Genomic DNA, 17,252 nt, shown 5'->3' on the forward strand with positions numbered 1-17,252 from the left:
CATTTGGTAGTACCTCCAGTAGTACCCCTTTTTTCCTCCCCCTATATTAAGGATGTGGCATTTGAGTGCCTTCTCTTTCTACCTTGTAACACTAATCAGTCACATGACACCGGGGAGGGAAAATGGCTAATTGGGCCTAATTTGGACATTTCCACTTAGGGGTGTACTCACTTTTTTTGCCAGACGGTTTAGACATTAATGTCTGTGTGTTGAGTTATTTTGAGGGGACAGCAAATTTACACTGTTATACAAGCTGTACACTCACTACTTTACATCGTAGCAAAGTGTAATTTCTTCAGTGTTGTCACATGCATAGATATAATAAAATATTTACAAAAATGTGAGGGGTGTACTCACTTTTGTGAGTACAAAATACAATATATATATTGTATTAAACTAATGACTTTCTCTATCAGACTAGTTTAAGGCACCTTTCACATGGACGGCTATTCTGCCGCAATTAAAAGCATGTTTTTTCCTGTGGAGTTCAAGACTCCAGGCACTGCGATCAGCTGCATTTGCACAGTGCGATTAGCTGCCAGGGGCATACCAGGCCCTTCGGTCTGGTATGGATTTTAAGAGGAACCCCATGCCGAAAAAACGGCGTGGGGTCCCCCCCCAAATCCATACCAGACCCTTATCTGAGCACGCAGCCCGGTCGGTCAGGAAAGGGGGTGGGGACGGGCGAGCAGCTCCCCCTCCTGAGCCGTACCAGGCCGCATGCCCTCAACATGGGGGGTGGGTGCTTTGGGGGAGGGGGCGCCCTGTGGCCGCCCCACCCCAAAGCACCTTGTCCCCATGTTGATGGGGGCAAGGGCCTCTTCCCGACAACCCTGGCCGTTGGTTGTCGGGGTCTGCGGGCGGAGGGTGATGACCACGCCCCCTAAAACGTCACAGTCCCAGCATGCCCAGGGACTGTGACGGCATAAGGGGGCGGGGTCACCATCTATATAAGTCAGAGCGGAGCGCCCAGAGTGCATTCCAGGCGGAGAGAGCATCGTGTCAACATCAGAAGAAAAGAAGAGGGAAGAAGGCAGAAGGCAGCAGACCGGGCTCCTCCGCTATAGCAAAAGAGCGGCAAAAGAGCAGAAGATAGCGGAGGAGCATGGCAGAAGACCTGGAGAGCACGGAGAAGAACCGGAGAGACCCCCGAAGTCGGAAGAGGACCCCCGAAGTCAGAAGAAGACCCCCAAAGTCGGAAGAGGACCCCCAAAGTCGGAAGAAGACCCCCGGTGCTGTCTAATAAATTACTTTAAAAATCTGTGTAGTGTTTTTTTTATTGACACTTTTTCCCTAGGTGAATGGGTAGGGGTACCATGTACCCCATACTCATTCACATAGGGTGGGGGGCCGGGATCTGGGGGCCCCCTTATTAAAGGGGGCTCCCGGATTCCGATAAGCCCTCCGCCCGCAGACCCTGACAACCAATGGCCAGGGTTGTCGGGAAGAGGCCCTTGTCCTCATCAACATGGGGACAAGGTGCTTTGGGGTGGGGGGGCCGCAGGGCCCCCCTCCCCAAAGCACCCACCCCCATGTTGAGGGCATGCAGCCTGGTACGGCTCAAAAGGGGGGGCGCTCGCCCGTCCCCACCCCCTTTCCTGACCGACCGGGCTGCGTGCTCGGATAAGGGTCTGGTATGGATTGGGGGGGGGCACGCCGTTTTTTCGGCGTAGGGGTTCCTCTTAAAATCCATACCAGACCGAAGGGGCTGGTATGCCCCTGGGGGGGAACCCACGCCATTTTTTTATTTAAAATTTGGCATGGAGTTCCCCCTCAAGATTCATACCAAACAGTGCCGGGCATTGGCGGGGATCCGAGTCGGATCCCCGTGCTTGTCACTCATTGGGAAAGGAAAAATCATTTTTCCTTTCATGACGAGCAGCTCGGCGCTGTTATCCGCAGCTGACACAGTGCACTGCGATTACCTGCGGTTATGTGCGGATAGCTGCACTAAATCGCTCCTGGACGCAGTCAATTCTATTTTTTCTATCCGCACAGAACCGCATGTATCTAATTCGCAGCTAAACGCAGTGTGTGAATGGGGCCATAGGAAAGCATTGTGTGCTTTTAGCTGCGGTAGAAAATTAAAAAATCCGCAGCTAAAAGCACCATTCTATCCGTCCGTGTGAAAGGGGCCTTAAACAGAGATCAGGTTTGTCTGAAGATGCTTCTCAAACGAATGCGTAACGTAACAAGTACACAGGCTGTCCTCAAACAATGGGAACTTAGATACCATTGTTGCATTTTAGTTGACAGTTTTAGCAGTATATTGTCTCTATAGCTACAGTAAACAGGTAATATATAACCTATGGTATGTATGATGGCAGAGTGCCAGCTTGAGGTAGAATTTGAGAGTACATCTCTAATTGAAAGCTACAGAGACATCTTTCTGTTAGTCGGTTGTTAAGGTAAACAAGTTGACCTAGTCAACAAAAGCCCAAATAAAAGCAGCAGCAGAGACTGATACCAAGAAACTTGCACCATGCCTTAAGATCAAAGAGGACTTCATCATGCATTAACACCATAGCAGGTAGAAGGTTTGTAACCAGCCAAGAAGAAAGATACCCGACTTCCAAAGCAACTGTCAACGGAGATCATGAACACACAGTAACCAGAGTTAAGTAACTTTTAAGCGTATTTCTACTGTTACAGACCATAGTTTTTGTTTGTTTGCTTGATATATCTGTCAGTCTTGATTCGTATTCCTAATATTGTAATAGTTTTGTCTGTACAGCATTTTTGTTCAGTAAAAGCACATTTACACACTGCAGAGGTCTGAGCTTCCTTGCTTATACTTTAAAGTAACCTTGCTAGATAAATGCAAGCATAACTATTGGGGGCTCGTGCCACGACTCATGCCAGGACTTGCACTGTACGGCGTCCCATGTACATGGGACGCTGCTAAATGTAGGTTCAGAGGCAGTTGGACGCTTTTTTCAACTGCCCCTGAACTCATTCAATGGTACACAGTCTCGTTTATTGCCATTTATAGGCAATTGCGTTTAACGGTGTTTCTTTGAAAGCAAAAAAATGGGTTCAGACACCGAAGATTTCCACGTTTCAGATGCTAAACGCGGCTAAACGTCGGTACCGTTTTCGTTTATAAGTGTTTTTAAAGGTGCCCTATTTTTTTTACATTAAAAATCTCAAAAATGATGGCAAATGATGAAAAACCATTAAAAAAAATATTTAAAAAAATTGTAATTGCTTGCAATGATTTATAGACCATCTACCATAATGAGGCCTTGATTCAATCCAATACACCACTAGCATTGCTGTTATCCAAAGTATAATTGATACTTGACCCATATGTTGTTAGATTTGAACAAGCAACTTGTGGCAGGTGACGTGGCAAGTGGACAATCCACAACATGTTGCAGGTGACGTGGCAAGTGACAATCCGCAACATGTGGCAGGTGACGCGGCAAGTGGACAATCCGCAACTTGTGGCAGGTGACGTGGCAAGTGGACAATCCACAACTTTTTGGCAGGTGGACAATCCCTAACTTGTGGCAGGGGACGTGGCAAGTGAGACGCTGAATAGGAGTACACTGCTGCTCTCTCAGCTGCTGCTACTCACTCTGATCACACAAAATGGCTGAAATAGGTAAATAATACTGTTTTTTGAGCTTGGGGAGGGTCTTGTGATGTTATCTTAACTAAACGCTTCTAGATGCAAACGTGGTAAAACACCGCTAAACGCGGCTAAACACGGCATGCAAATGCGGCTAAACAGGCGTTTTTATTTTTTTGAATATGTTCAGGTATTTTTAACTAGCCTTGCAGGATAGATGTCATTCTTGAATGTGTGCGCTATAATCTGTATTGTATTGTTTGTTGGTCTTATGGCAGCACCATCTTGAATTTAAACGCATTTTAGGGTGTGCCCCCAAATATGTTTTTGTAAATTGTAGTAGACCCTGACCAGGTTTTTTTGGGCTGGAGCACCCCTCCCCCTCCTCATTACCTCATATTAGTGGCCACCAGTGCATAGGATGAATCCCTTCAGCTCTCTCACATAGAGGAGGTTATCTCCCATGGTTGAGACGCAGGGTAGGACCCACTAATCGGTGTACTTTGTCGCAGTAAGTGGGCTTAGCACTATATGACCATATAGTGTGACCAACCCCCCGTATTTTTTTTTAATATGTTCCGATGTTTTTAACTAGCCTTGCAGGATAAATGTCATTCTTGAATGTGTGTGCTGTAATCTGTTTTGTATTGTTTGTTCGTCTTATGGCAGCACCATCTTGAAGTTAAACGCATTTTAGGGTGTGCCCCCAAATATGTTTTTGTAAACAGGCATTTTAAACGCCTGTTTCAAGGTGTCAAAAAAAATTGTTCAGAGGGCTTTGCCTCAGCGTCCCGTGTACATGGAGCCTAATGCCGTGTACACACGGGCGGACTTTTCGACTGGACTGGTCCGACGGGACAATCTGACAGTGTGTGGGCTTCATCGGACCTGCAGCGGACTTTTTCAGTCGAAAATCAGATGGACTTTAGATTTGGAACATGTTTCAAATCTTTCCGACGGACTCGAGTAGTCGAAAAATCCGCTCGTCTGTATGCTAGTCCAATGGACGAAAACCGACGCTAGGGCAGCTATTGGCTATTGGCTATCAACTTCCTTATTTTAGTCCGGTCGTACGTGATCACATATGAATCCGTCGGACTTTGGTGTGATCGTGTGCAGGCAAGTCCGTTTGTTCGAAAGTCTGTCGGAAGTCCGTCAAAAGTCAGTCGAAAGTCGGACCTTTGATGCCGAAAAGTCTGCCCGTGTGTACACGGCATAAGTTAACTAAAGCTGCATTGATGGCCACTGAAGAGGCTGAGCTGATGGGCACTGGTGAGGCTGCATTGATGGGCACTGATGAAGCTGCATTGATAGGCACTGGCAAGGCTGCATTGATGAACACTGGTGAGGCTGCATTGATGGGCACTGAACAGTCTGCATTGATGGGCACTGAACGGACTGCATTGATGGGCACTGAACAGACTGCATTGATGGGCACTGAACAGGCTGCACTGATGGGCACTGGGGAGGCTGCACTGATGGTCACTGGGGAGGCTGCACTGATGGGCACTGGGGAGGCTGCATTGATGGGCACTGATGGGGCTGAGCTGATGGGCACTGATGAGGCTGCTTTGATGGGCACTGGTGAGGCTGCTTTAATGGGCACTGATCAGGCTGCATTGATGGGCACTGGTGAAGCTGAGCTGATGGGCACTGGTGAGGCTACATTGATGAGCACTGGTGAGGCTGCATTGATGAGCACTGGTGAGGCTGCACGGATGGCCACTGGTGAGGCTGCATTGGATGGCCACTGGTGAGGCTGCATTGGATGGCCACTGGTGAGGCTGCATTGGATGGCCACTGGTGAGGCTGCATTGGATGGCCACTGGTGAGGCTGCATTGGATGACCACTGGTGAAGCTGCATTGAATGGCCACTGGTGAGGCTGCATTGGATGGCCACTGGTGAGGCTGCATTGGATGGCCACTGGTGAGGCTGCATTGGATGACCACTGGTGAAGCTGCATTGAATGGCCACTGGTGAGGCTGCATTGGATGGCCACTGGTGAGGCTGCATTGATGGGCACTGGTGAGGCTGCATTGATGGGCACTGGTTAGGCTACATTGATTGGCACTGGTGAGGCTGCACTGATGGGCACTGATGAGGCTGAGCTGACGGGCAGTAATGACACTGCGCTGATGGGCACTGATGAGGCTGCGCTGATAAGCACTGGTGAGTATAATACACTCTTCAAATGTGCTTTAAAATGCATTGTTTTCCCTTTTATGAGCAAGAAAATAATCATGTTATGCAGTTGGGCTGGTATAATAATGCTATGGGGCTGGTATGGAATGATTTCCAGAAATAACGTATATATCATACATTTATTACATAAACACATACCACATACACTGCATATATCATTTGAGGAAAATATGCTTATAAAATAGTTTACTATTTGCCAATAATTTTTTTTTTTTTAAATGTCCCCGGATATCATTTTAAAAATCTGGTCACCTTACCTTTGGCTGGATTTACACCTATGCATTTTTAGTGCTTTTTTCATTTTGCAGATTTGCACTACAGAACGTGTTCCATAGGAAACCAATGTTAAATGGACTGTAGTGCAAATCTGCAAAATGTACAAAGCGCTAAAAATGCATAGGTGTGAATCAGGCCTTAGGGAGCACAAGTCTTCTACGAAGTCTTTCATGTATGCCAGTGCACCTCTTAGCAGAGCTGACACCAGGCCTTTTTAAGACTAATGCCGCGTACACACGACTGGACTTTACGGCATACTTGGTTCGGCGGACCGGAGTCCGTCGGACAATTCGATCGTGTGTGGGCTCCAGCAGACTTTTTTTTCCCCAAAAGTTTGATGGACCTAGAAATGAAACATGTTTCAAATCTTTTCGACGGACTCGAGTCTGGTCGAAAAGTCCACTCGTCTGTATGCTAGTCCGAAGGACAAAAACCGACGCTAGGGCAGCTATTGGCTACTGGCTATGAACTTCCTTGTTTTAGTCCGGTCATACGTCATCACGTACGAATCCGTCGAACTTTGGTTGATCGTGTGTACGCAAGTCCGATCATTCGGAAAGTCCGTCCTAAAGTCCGTCGAAAAGTCCGCAGGACAAAGTCTACCGTAAAGTCTGCTCGTGTGTACGGGGCATTACTCATGAATAATCATGAGCACATATTTAAATAAGTCAGCCAAACATAGAGTTTCTTTCCAAATAAGTACTCAGCCAACCAATTATCAGTGTTATTGCTGGGAGCTACAACTGTTCACAGGCATAGTAAAAATCTGAGTGTTTACCTCTGCAAGGACATGCTCAGATGTGAAAGCACCTGCAAATTGTGAGTCTCTATGAGAACATCAGTTACTTACAATGCATGAACTGTCTGTTGAAAAAGCGCTGCAAATGATAGTGTCCTGATGTCCACTGAAAACTTTCAGTTTTTGACCTGTCTGGTGAGAAAAGTTTTATTGAAAGTTAAAATTAGACTAGTACCTGGTACCAAAAAATATACGCACTACTGGAAAATGTGTGTGTGCACATAGTATATCACAACATATTTCATTAAACAGATAATCAAATAAAAGTGCAAAATTCATATTAAAACAAAAATAAAGTCCATATTCATAAGCACTTTATATCCAAACTGAAGGCTAATACTTTCACCATTAAATCTTCCAATGGCTCTGTGACCCCATTGGTAAGATACAGCAGCGTTGTCCCCACACCCAAGGTGCTCGTCTCAGCCTCTATCCAAATCAGCTCCGTCCAACATAATATATTTAAATACAGAAAGGAAAAAGCCTCTATAGTGCTACCCCGACAGGAGCTGCTGGTGAATGAAATATCTCCCACCCTGCACAGCCAGTGTTCTCCTGCTGTCCTCAACCTTGCTCCTGTGGCTCCTGGTGAGAATCCCTCAGTGTATCATAAGAAGGGTGCCTTCCACACCTCCCTCAGACTAGGGGCTTCCCTCAAGGGCCACCAACACTCCATCTCCATCTTCCAACCAAAATCCACTGCCCCAGCTGGGCTGACCCTGAGTATTTGAGGGGGCCTGCCCCCTGCCAACCCATCTGTTGGGGATTGGTCAGGGCCCTTATGACTACTTCAAGCAGCTCCACCTTACCCCCCCCCCCTAATTTTTCTGGAAGTTTTTAGTAAGTTTAAGTAGAGGGGGAGGTCACAGTTATGCTACCTGTGAGTCACCAAGCTCACAATATTATAAAACGAGAAAAGATGGTCCGCAACTCCTTGCTTGCTCTTTAAAATCTTCAAAATTGATTGATAGTCCATAAAAAGACACAGGAACAGACAGCAGATGTAAACGCGTTTCAGGGGGCCTTGTGGGCCTTGTTCACTACAAATGCCATGCACAAAAATGCCACAATATATAGTGTATAAACCACTCCTGGCAGCACAAGACTATAATTACACGACTAGCTCAAAGGGGCTACCCCAAATCAGTACAGAGAGGATTAGATAATGCTAGGGTCAAGAGGAGAGAGGATCTTCTTTCTAATGTTTCTGCTAATACACTAAAAAAAAACCCATAAAAATAGAAATAAGCATTTGTGTATAGGGACAGATAGGAATAACAATTGTTTGGCAACATTTGTAATCACTTTCTCACAAGAGTACATCAAGTTGGTAATATAATAAAGAAAAATCTTCCCATCCTCTACTCAGACAAAAGTCTCTATAAAGTATTAAAATCAGGCTGTCGTTTTTCTATAGCACCAACTTTGGGCTCCTTGCTGTCACCTAGCTTATTTTCATCCAAAAAATACCAAGCCACCTCGCTCTCATATCCAGATATTGTCATGTTAATTTATGCACTAAATCTTTCAATTCAGCAACCACTGGAGTAAGGTTTCACAATAAGCAATACATCAATTGTGAAACAAAGTATGTGGTGTATCAGATCAGATCATTTCTTGTAACCTGTAGTACACTGAATGCACCATGTGTGCTTTAAGAACAAGAATAGGAGAACATTATTTTTTGCCTGAATTATTAATTGTTGCCTGAATTCGGCCCTAAAATGGAGCCAAAGACGCACAGGACCTCTGTGCAATCCGCTCCGCAGCCACCCCAGAGTTATGTGAACCGGCTCCATAGAGAGCCGGGCACAATCTCCTGTCATGCGAAATTAGATGCGGGGAAACGTGCATCCAATTCACACCACTGTGAACCCAGCCTGACTCCTATGCCCAGGGGTGGTGATAGGAAGAGACGGTTTTTAGATAGAGGCAAGATGGGTATAATGATTAAAAACCAGGGTCCCTCAGGGGTTAAACCTCAGATGGGACCTAGATTTACACTTATGTTGATTCCTTTTTGCACTACCTGCCTCTTTCGTTTTGGTACTATTTTCTTTCCCCTATTGGGCATTCTTGCCTTTTTTTTTTCCATTTTTTCTGTTTTTATTCAGCTTTAGTTTTTGTATGGTTATTTTCTTGGATTTTATTGTCCATTTTTGATCATGTAGCCAACTATGTTTGTATTTTCAATTGAATTTGTCTGTCCATGTCCATGGAGTTTCACCTCTCCAAGTGACTTTGTTTATCTACCATTTTACTTTTATATATTTCAGGTGCTATAGCACCGTAAATTTACGCAGCGCTTTTACATATAATGTACTTTGTACATTCACATCAGTCCCTACCCTCAAGGAGCTTTTACTCTAAGGTCCCTAACTCACATTCATACATACACATACTAGGGGCATACAGTATTCAATTAACCTACCAGCATGTCTTTGGAGTGTGGGAGGAAACTGGAGTAAACCCACGCAGGCACAGGAAGAACATGCAAACTCCAGGCAGGTAATGTTGTGGTTAGGATTCGAACCAGTGACCCTTTTTACTGCTGGGCGAAAGTGCTATCCACTACACCACTGTGCCACCTACTAATTGGCAAATGAAAGGTATGTGCTGCCAGGAGGGGTTTATACACTACATATTGTGGCATTTTTGTACATGGCATTTGTAGTGAGCAAGGCTGAAACACGTGAACAGCTGCTGTCTGTGCTTTTTTTGGAGAATCAATACCTTTTGAAGATTTTAAAGAGCAAGCAAGGAGTTGCAGACCATCTTTTCTCATGATTGCTATTGCAGCTGTGCGACTGCCTTTCCACACCCAGGTAGCCCTGAAAATTTTCTGATCTTATTGGGTAGTAGCACCCTACCTCTGCTCAATATTATAAAATAGCTCTACTGGGTAGTGAGTCCCAATCACCGGTGCTGCAAGCAACCTCAAAATTGTGCAAATAAATAAAGTGCAGAAAATGTCATATATCAATTCATCAAATAAATTAATTCTAAGATAACCCTACTGGGTAGTGAATCCAAATCACCAGTGCTGCAAAACACACACAATTGTGCAAATATATAAATAAACAAAGAAAAAAATGTGCAAAACAGCGCCAGGGATTTCTAGAAAAGAGATAATCAAAAAAAGACTATAGATCGCAGCTGCTCCAATTAATGGCAGGACCAAAAAAATGAAAACAAGGATTTGTGAAAAGCAGCGCTGATCAGACTAACTATAACACCCTATGTGTGCTAATATAATATTGAATGGAAATTCATCAACACCATTAAATCCCACAACTCAGTGAACAAAGTCCATAATTAATAGTGCTCTAAACAGTACATGCACAAAGCTGAAACCAATGTAAATCCTTAAAGGGCCAAATGTGAGATATAAAGAATCACTCTAGACTACCACCCAATAAAATGCTGGAAAAATTCTAAAAATCCTTTTGACTAATAAGAATAATGAAAGTGTTCCCCTCTCTCCTTATGAACATGGGGGGGATCATTCTCAAACTAAAAAGCATAAAAAATATGTATAAAATCTCAACATTTCTTTAAAAATTGATTAGAAAACAGTTAAGATCTATATCAATATTGAGTCCATGCAGATATAAGGACCCAGTTTGTATACCCACTGCGTTTCTCTTCTTGACACTTCTTTTGAGTTTATCTGACCCCCTCCAATGCCCTATAATTCTATCAATTCCATAAAATGAAAGCTGACTAGGATCACTATTATGTTTTAATTCAAAGTGTCACAAAACACTTTTTTTTCAAATCTTTTCACTATATTGCTCACATGCTCATTAATCATTATTTTTTATTTCCTTGTGGTCCTTCCCATGTATTGTTTTCGGCACGGGCATTCAAGAACGTATACCACGTGGGTGGAATCGCAAGTGATCAAAGGCTTGATTTTATGGTGTTTCCCATCTGTGAATGAGGAAAAATGCTTTTGCATGCCTTGCATTTTGTACATCTGAAAAAACCTTCCAGATTACCAAACATCTTGACCCTTTTTGGTGCATCAATAATATTTCTTACATGTTTTCTACGTAAGGCATTATTTTTCCTATATAAGCTTTGGATGAGAAGGTAATATTTTCTTAAAAACATTGTACTTTATTAAGATGGGCCAATGTTTTCGTATTGCTTTTTCTATCTCTTTTGATTGTTTATTATAGTCAGTAATAAAACTTAATCCAAGACCATTCTGTGATTTCTGTTTTTTGTAGGTAAAAGTTTGTGTCTATTTTTAGCAACAATCCTTTCCTTTTCAGCTATTAAAAATGTCTGTTTGAAACCTTTATCAAGGAATCTCTCTATTAATTTGTTTGTTTGATAGATGTAATCTGATTCCAACACACAATTTCTGCGTATTCTAGTGAATGGACTACTGTGTGTATTGTAGATCCATTTTTTATGATGACAACTCGATGTATGTATGTAACTGTTTCATTCTATCTCCTTGAAGTACGTTTTAGTTATTATCTTCCCTTCTTTTTTGAACAATGTCAGATCTCTCACACCTGCATGGTTAAGTAATTTTTCCTCAGTGTAGCTCCACCCTAGCCTCATCAGGAACCACTATTTAACACTGTGTTCGCCAAGCCTGCCTTGCCGAGCAATATTGTGTGTTTGGTTTCCTGTCTCCTGCTTGCCGTGTGCTCTACGTCTGTCTTTGTTACCCATCTTGGCTTGTTCTTTGACTATCCCTGCCTGCTTGTTACCCTGACCTTTGGCATGTTCTCTGTCTATCCTTGTCTGCTAGTTGCCCCGACCTTTGGCTTATCTCCTGACTATCCATTGTTGTCCTGGGCTGCTGCTTTCTCTCTATCCTCCTGTAGCGTGAGCTGAGAGAACCTGGGGACCTGCGACCTGGAACCAGTTGCAGCGCAGTCCATCCTCATCACTAGAGGCTTTGGTGAACACCTGCTGGCTCTTAGACTCCTTGTCTTGGGGAATCCTATGCTCTAGCTTCCAGTGGAATCCATGTTGGTGCTCCAGTTGGACCTGCCTTCCTGAACCACCCCCTGTTCCTTCCACAGCAGTCAGTCGTAGGGTCCACTACCTTAGTGGTGCACTCCTGACTCCAATGGTGTGCATCTGTCACCTGGACTCAGGTGACCTGACAATAGCGCCATCTCTGGCCATCTACAATATGTTTTCTACTTCCCATTTGGCTAAAACAAGATTTGCCACACTGGGAGCGTACTTAGGCGACACCTTTTAATAGCTGGAAGAAGGTGCCACTATACCAAAAGTAATTGTTTGTCATTGCAATCTCCAAAAGCTCAAGAATGAACTTTCTTTGTTTGCTTTTAATCTTAGTTTTTTCTTTCAAGGCCCATTTTACAGCAGACAATGTGTCTTTTTGGTTGATACTAGTATACAACGAATTGACATCCACTGAACTAAATGACAATTTTCTTTGTATGTGTTGGAATTTAAATTTTTTATTATTTTCCACTGTCTTTGAGATATGAAAATTTTTTTATGACAATCTCTTGTAAAAAATTATCAATATACTCCCCTACTCTTGAAAAGACTGAATTGATCCCGCTGACAATGGGTCTCCCAGGTGGTTTATCAGCATTTTTATGAATTTTTGGGAGATAATAAATAGTAGGCACTCAAGGTGCTTTGGGAACTAGATATTTTGCTTCCTTTTCAGTAGGAATACCCGCTTTTTTACCTTTATCTATTATCTTTTTGAGTTGGCATCTTAACTTTGTAGTGGGATTGCCTGCCAGTAATCTCTGCATTTCTTCTCCATAATCTTGTTTGTTCAAAATAACAATAGCACCTTCTTTATCGGCTGCTCTTATCACAATATCTTTTCTCTTTTCTAATTTTCTAATACCTTCCTCTATGTCTTTAGGAGTTTTATACTTTTTATTAACAATAATATCCTTAATGTCATGTTCAACCATAACTTTAAACACTTCTAGAAATTCATTCTTGTTGTTTTTGGGATTGAAAGTAGAGGCGTTTTTCAAACCGCTATGCAAGTACTCCAAATTGAGTTTGTTTTTATTAACCAGTTGCCGACCGCCTAACGCAGATATACTGTGGCAGAATGGCTCGGGCAGGCAAAATCACATACCTGGTACGTGATCTGCCCCCCGTGGGCTGGGGGCGCATTGCGCCCCCCCCGGTGCCCGAGGCGGTCGGCATCAGTGGGGAAGCTATATAGGCTGATGGGGAGGCCACTCATTCATGGCCACCCCCTCGCGATTGCTCCCCATGAATGAAATTCTTCCTCTGCTGCTGTAATGTAAACAGCGGCAGAGGAAGTGATGTCATCTCTCCTCGAGCCGGTCTTTTCGTTCCGGCGCCAAGGAGAGAAGACATCAATGTGAGTTGCACCAACACTACACTTTCAGTAGAACACACTAGGCACACTTTTCACCCCCCATCACCCCCCTATCACCCCCCTATCACCCCCCTGTACCCCCTGTCACAGTGACACCAATAGCAGTTTTTTTTGCATTGGTGTCAATTTGTGACAGTTATAAGTGTTAGGGCAGTAAGGCCCTTTTCACACTGGGGCGGTTTGCAGGCGTTATTGCGCTAAAAATACTGCCTGCAAACCGCCCCAAAACATCCTCCGCTGTTTGTTCAGTGTGAAAGCCCGAGGGCTTTCACACTGAAGCGGTGCGCTGGCAGGAGAAGAAAAAATCTCCTGTCAGTCGCATCTTTGGAGCGGTGAAGGAGCGGTGTATTCACTGCTCCTAAACTGCTCCTGCCCATTGAAATCAATGGGACAGCGCGGCTATACCGCGGCTATAGCCGCGATATACGAGTTGTTTTAACCCTTTTTCGGCCGCCAGCGGGGGGTTAAAACCGCACTGCTAGCGGCCGAATACTGCGGTAAAACAGCGCTAAAAATAGCGCTGTTTTACCGCCGACGCCCCCTACCACCCCAGTGTAAAAGGGGCCTTAGGGTTAGCCCCCTTTAGGTCTGGGGTACCCCCCTTTAGGTCTAGGGTACCCCCCTAACCCCCCCTAATAAAGGTTAACCCCTTGATCACCCCCCGTCGCCAGTGTCACTAATCGATCGTTTTTCTGATCGCTGTATTAGTGACACAGGTGACGCTAGTTAGGGAGGTAAGTATATAGGTTCGCCGTCAGCGTTTTATAGCGACAGGGACCCCCATATAATACCTACTAAAGTTTTTAACCTCCTGATTGCCCCCAGTTAACCCTTTCACCAGTGATCACCGTATAACTGTTACGGGTGACGCTGGTTAGTTAGTTTGTTTAATATAGTTTATTATAATTTTAGGGCACCCGCCGTTTATTACCTAATAAAGGTTTAACTCCCTAATTGCCCGGCGGTGATATAAGTTACGTTTTTAGGGACAGATAAGGTCTGCGTCGCCCCAGGCAGCATCAGGTTAGCGCCAGTACCGCTAACACCCACGCACGCAGCATACACCTCCCTTATTGCTATAGTATCTGAACGGATCGATATCTGATCCGATCAGATCTATACTAGCGTCCCCAGCAGTTTAGGGTTCCCAAAAACACAGTGTTAGCAGGATCAGCCCAGATACCTGCTAGCACCTGCGTTTTGCCCCTCGGCCCAGCCCTGCCCAGCCCACCCAAGTGCAGTATCGATCGATCACTGACACTTACAAAACACTAAGTACACATAAATGCAGCGTTCGCAGAGTTAGGCCTGATCCCTGTGATCGCTAACAGTTTTTTGGTAGCGTTTTGATACAGTCGCTGACAGTCAGGAGCTTTTTTGCCTGTGAGTCTCACTAGTGTACCCCTAAATTTAGAGCCCAAAATGGCAAATTAAAGGTACACTATTGAAGAGGCCTACACGTTTCTGAGCATGACAGATAGTGAAGAGGAAGTCATTCATCTGTCAGTTTCAGGCTCAGAATACGATCCTGTAGACGACAGCGACTCCATGACAGATAGCTCTGACGACGGAGTTGTGGTCCCTGCCAAGGTCAGGCGTACCAGACCCCTGTCTGTCCTTGAAGTGCAAGAACCGCAGGTCCCTCGTATGGAGCAGAGAAGTACTAGCGCCGCTATTCCTTCTGGTGAACTGGCAAGCACCAGCGGCCTAGTACACCCTGGTCGTACATCCAGCACTGCAGTATCACGTGGTGACGTGGTGAGTCCCATAAGTGCAGTTCAAGCTGGCGAGGTGGCAAGCACAAGTAGTGTCCTGCTGCCACCAGGAAGACGAACACAGGCCCGTTGTGCCCATAGTGCCCTTCCTGCTGCATTCGCCAATCCAAATTGGGAACCCACCACTTCTGCAGCACCCGTACTTCCCCCATTCACTGGCCAACCCAGAATTCAGGTGGAAACAGTTGATTTTACGCCACTTGATTTTTATTCACTGTTTTTCACCGAAGATCTCTATAGATCTATTGTGGACCAAAGCAATTTATACGCTGGTCAACACATCGCCACTATTCCCCAGTCCTCCCTTGCCAGAGATTGGAGACCAATTACGGTCTCCGAATTTAAGCTCTTTCTGGGCCTTTCCCTCAACATGGGCATAACTAAAAAGAGTGAGTTGCGGTCATATTGGTCCACTGACCCAATTCACCATATGCCCTTGTTCTCTGCCTCCATGACCAAGGCACGATACGAGCAGATTTTGCAGTTCATGCACTTCAACAACAATGAACTCTGTCGTCCTCGTGGAGACCCTGAATACGATTGGCTCTACAAATTTGGCCCCTCGTAAACCACTTCAACCAATGTTTTGCAGACTTGTTTACTCCCCATCAAGTTGTCTGCATTGATGAGTCCCTGATTAAATTTTCTGGCCGCTTGTCATTCAAACAGTACCTTCCCAGCAAGCGTGCCAGATATGGGGTCAAGATGTATAAGCTCTGTGACAGGGCCACAGGCTATACATGTAGTTTTATGGTTTACGAGGGCAAAGATAGTCACGTAGAGCCGACAAACTGCGCTGACTACATAGGAAGTGCTGGCAAGTGTGGGACTTGGTGTCACCCTTATTCGGAAAGGGGTACCACTTGTACGTGGACAATTATTACACGAGCGTGCCACTTTTTAGTCACCTTTTTGATCATCAGATTGGAGCATGTGGCACCGCCGTGCGTCATAATCGCCGTGGCTTTCCCCAGCGGCTTGTAGATTCCCGTCTTAGGCTGGGGGAGAGAGCCTGCTTGCAGTGTAATCATTTGCTCGCTATGAAGTGGAGGGATAATAAGAATGTTTTCGTTCATACCTCCCTTCATGCAGACACGACGGCCCAAATTACTACGGCGACAGGTGTTGTGGAGAAACCCCTCTGTGTCCTCGAATATAATCAAAATATGGGAGGGGTGGACCTCAACGACCAGTTGTTGGCGCCATACCTAGTTGCTCGTAAGGCCAGACGCTGGTACAAAAAAGTGTCTGTTTATTTATTTCAATTGGCTTTGCTGAACGCTTATGTGCTATACAGAGCTTCAGGACGGACTGGATCCTTCCTTAAATTCCAGGAAGAGATCGTCAGAGCCCTTCTGTTTCCAGACGGCGCTCCACCTCACCTTTCCCAACCAAATGCAGTAAGCCGGCTGCATGAGAGGCATTTTCTTTATGTCCTCCCGAGTACTCCTACCCAACGAGCCCCCCAAAAAAGATGTCGTGTCTGCAACAAGCGCGGATTTAGGCGTGACTCCCGGTATTATTGTCCCTTCTGTCCTGACAATCCTGGTCTTTGCATTGGTGAATGTTTTGAACGCTACCATACACTAGTTGAGTGTTAGCGTAGGGTACAGCACTGCACAGACTAGGACACACTTTCACAGGGTCTCCCAAGATGCCATCACATTTTGAGAGACCCAAACCTGGTACCAGTTACAAAAGTTAAAGTTACAAAAAAAAGTGTAAAAAAAAACCAAAAAAACAAAAAAAGTAAAAAAAAAAAGCAAAAAAACACAAAAAAAATAAAATAATAAAAACCAAAAATAGTTGTTGTTTTATTGTTCTCTCTTTCTATTCTCTCTCTATTGTTCTGCTCTTTTTTACTGTATTCTATTCTGCAATGTTTTATTGTTGTTATGTTTTTATCATGTTTGGTAACCATTTTTTTGTTTTCAGGTACGCCATTCAGCTGCAGAGGCGATTTATTTACCTTGACAGCAACAGCGTTTGCTCCCACAATACATAAAGCCGTGACTCCAGCGCTGTCGGATGTGATTTCACCACCACAGTTACATACTTCAGCATATATGCCGAAGCATGGGGGCAGCAGTGGGTGGAGGAGCGATTTGCTCCTGCCTTTTACGGGAGGATGCCCGCATGCTTCGGCATATATATATTTTAGGCACAGGTTGCGTTTAAATGTTTTATTTTTTACTTTTTTTTTTTGTATTTGCTTTGCAGGTATGGTAAATCTTACTGTTATACTGTA

General features: G+C 44.6%; 1 protein-coding gene across 2 annotated transcripts in view; it reads right to left on the bottom strand.

The window, feature by feature from the left end:
* The window catches only part of WDR38 (WD repeat domain 38), a 575,566-nt gene that overhangs the window by 340,706 nt on the left and 217,608 nt on the right, over positions 1 to 17,252 (bottom strand). For both annotated transcript variants that reach the window (XM_073600360.1, XM_073600359.1), the window contains exon 5: positions 6,905 to 6,985. In XM_073600360.1, coding sequence (XP_073456461.1) covers positions 6,905 to 6,985 — 81 coding nt within the window. The remainder of the gene's footprint in view (positions 1 to 6,904; positions 6,986 to 17,252) is intronic.

Source organism: Aquarana catesbeiana, linkage group LG09 (genome assembly GCF_042186555.1).
Source record: "Aquarana catesbeiana isolate 2022-GZ linkage group LG09, ASM4218655v1, whole genome shotgun sequence".
Taxonomy (NCBI): Eukaryota; Metazoa; Chordata; class Amphibia; order Anura; family Ranidae; genus Aquarana; species Aquarana catesbeiana.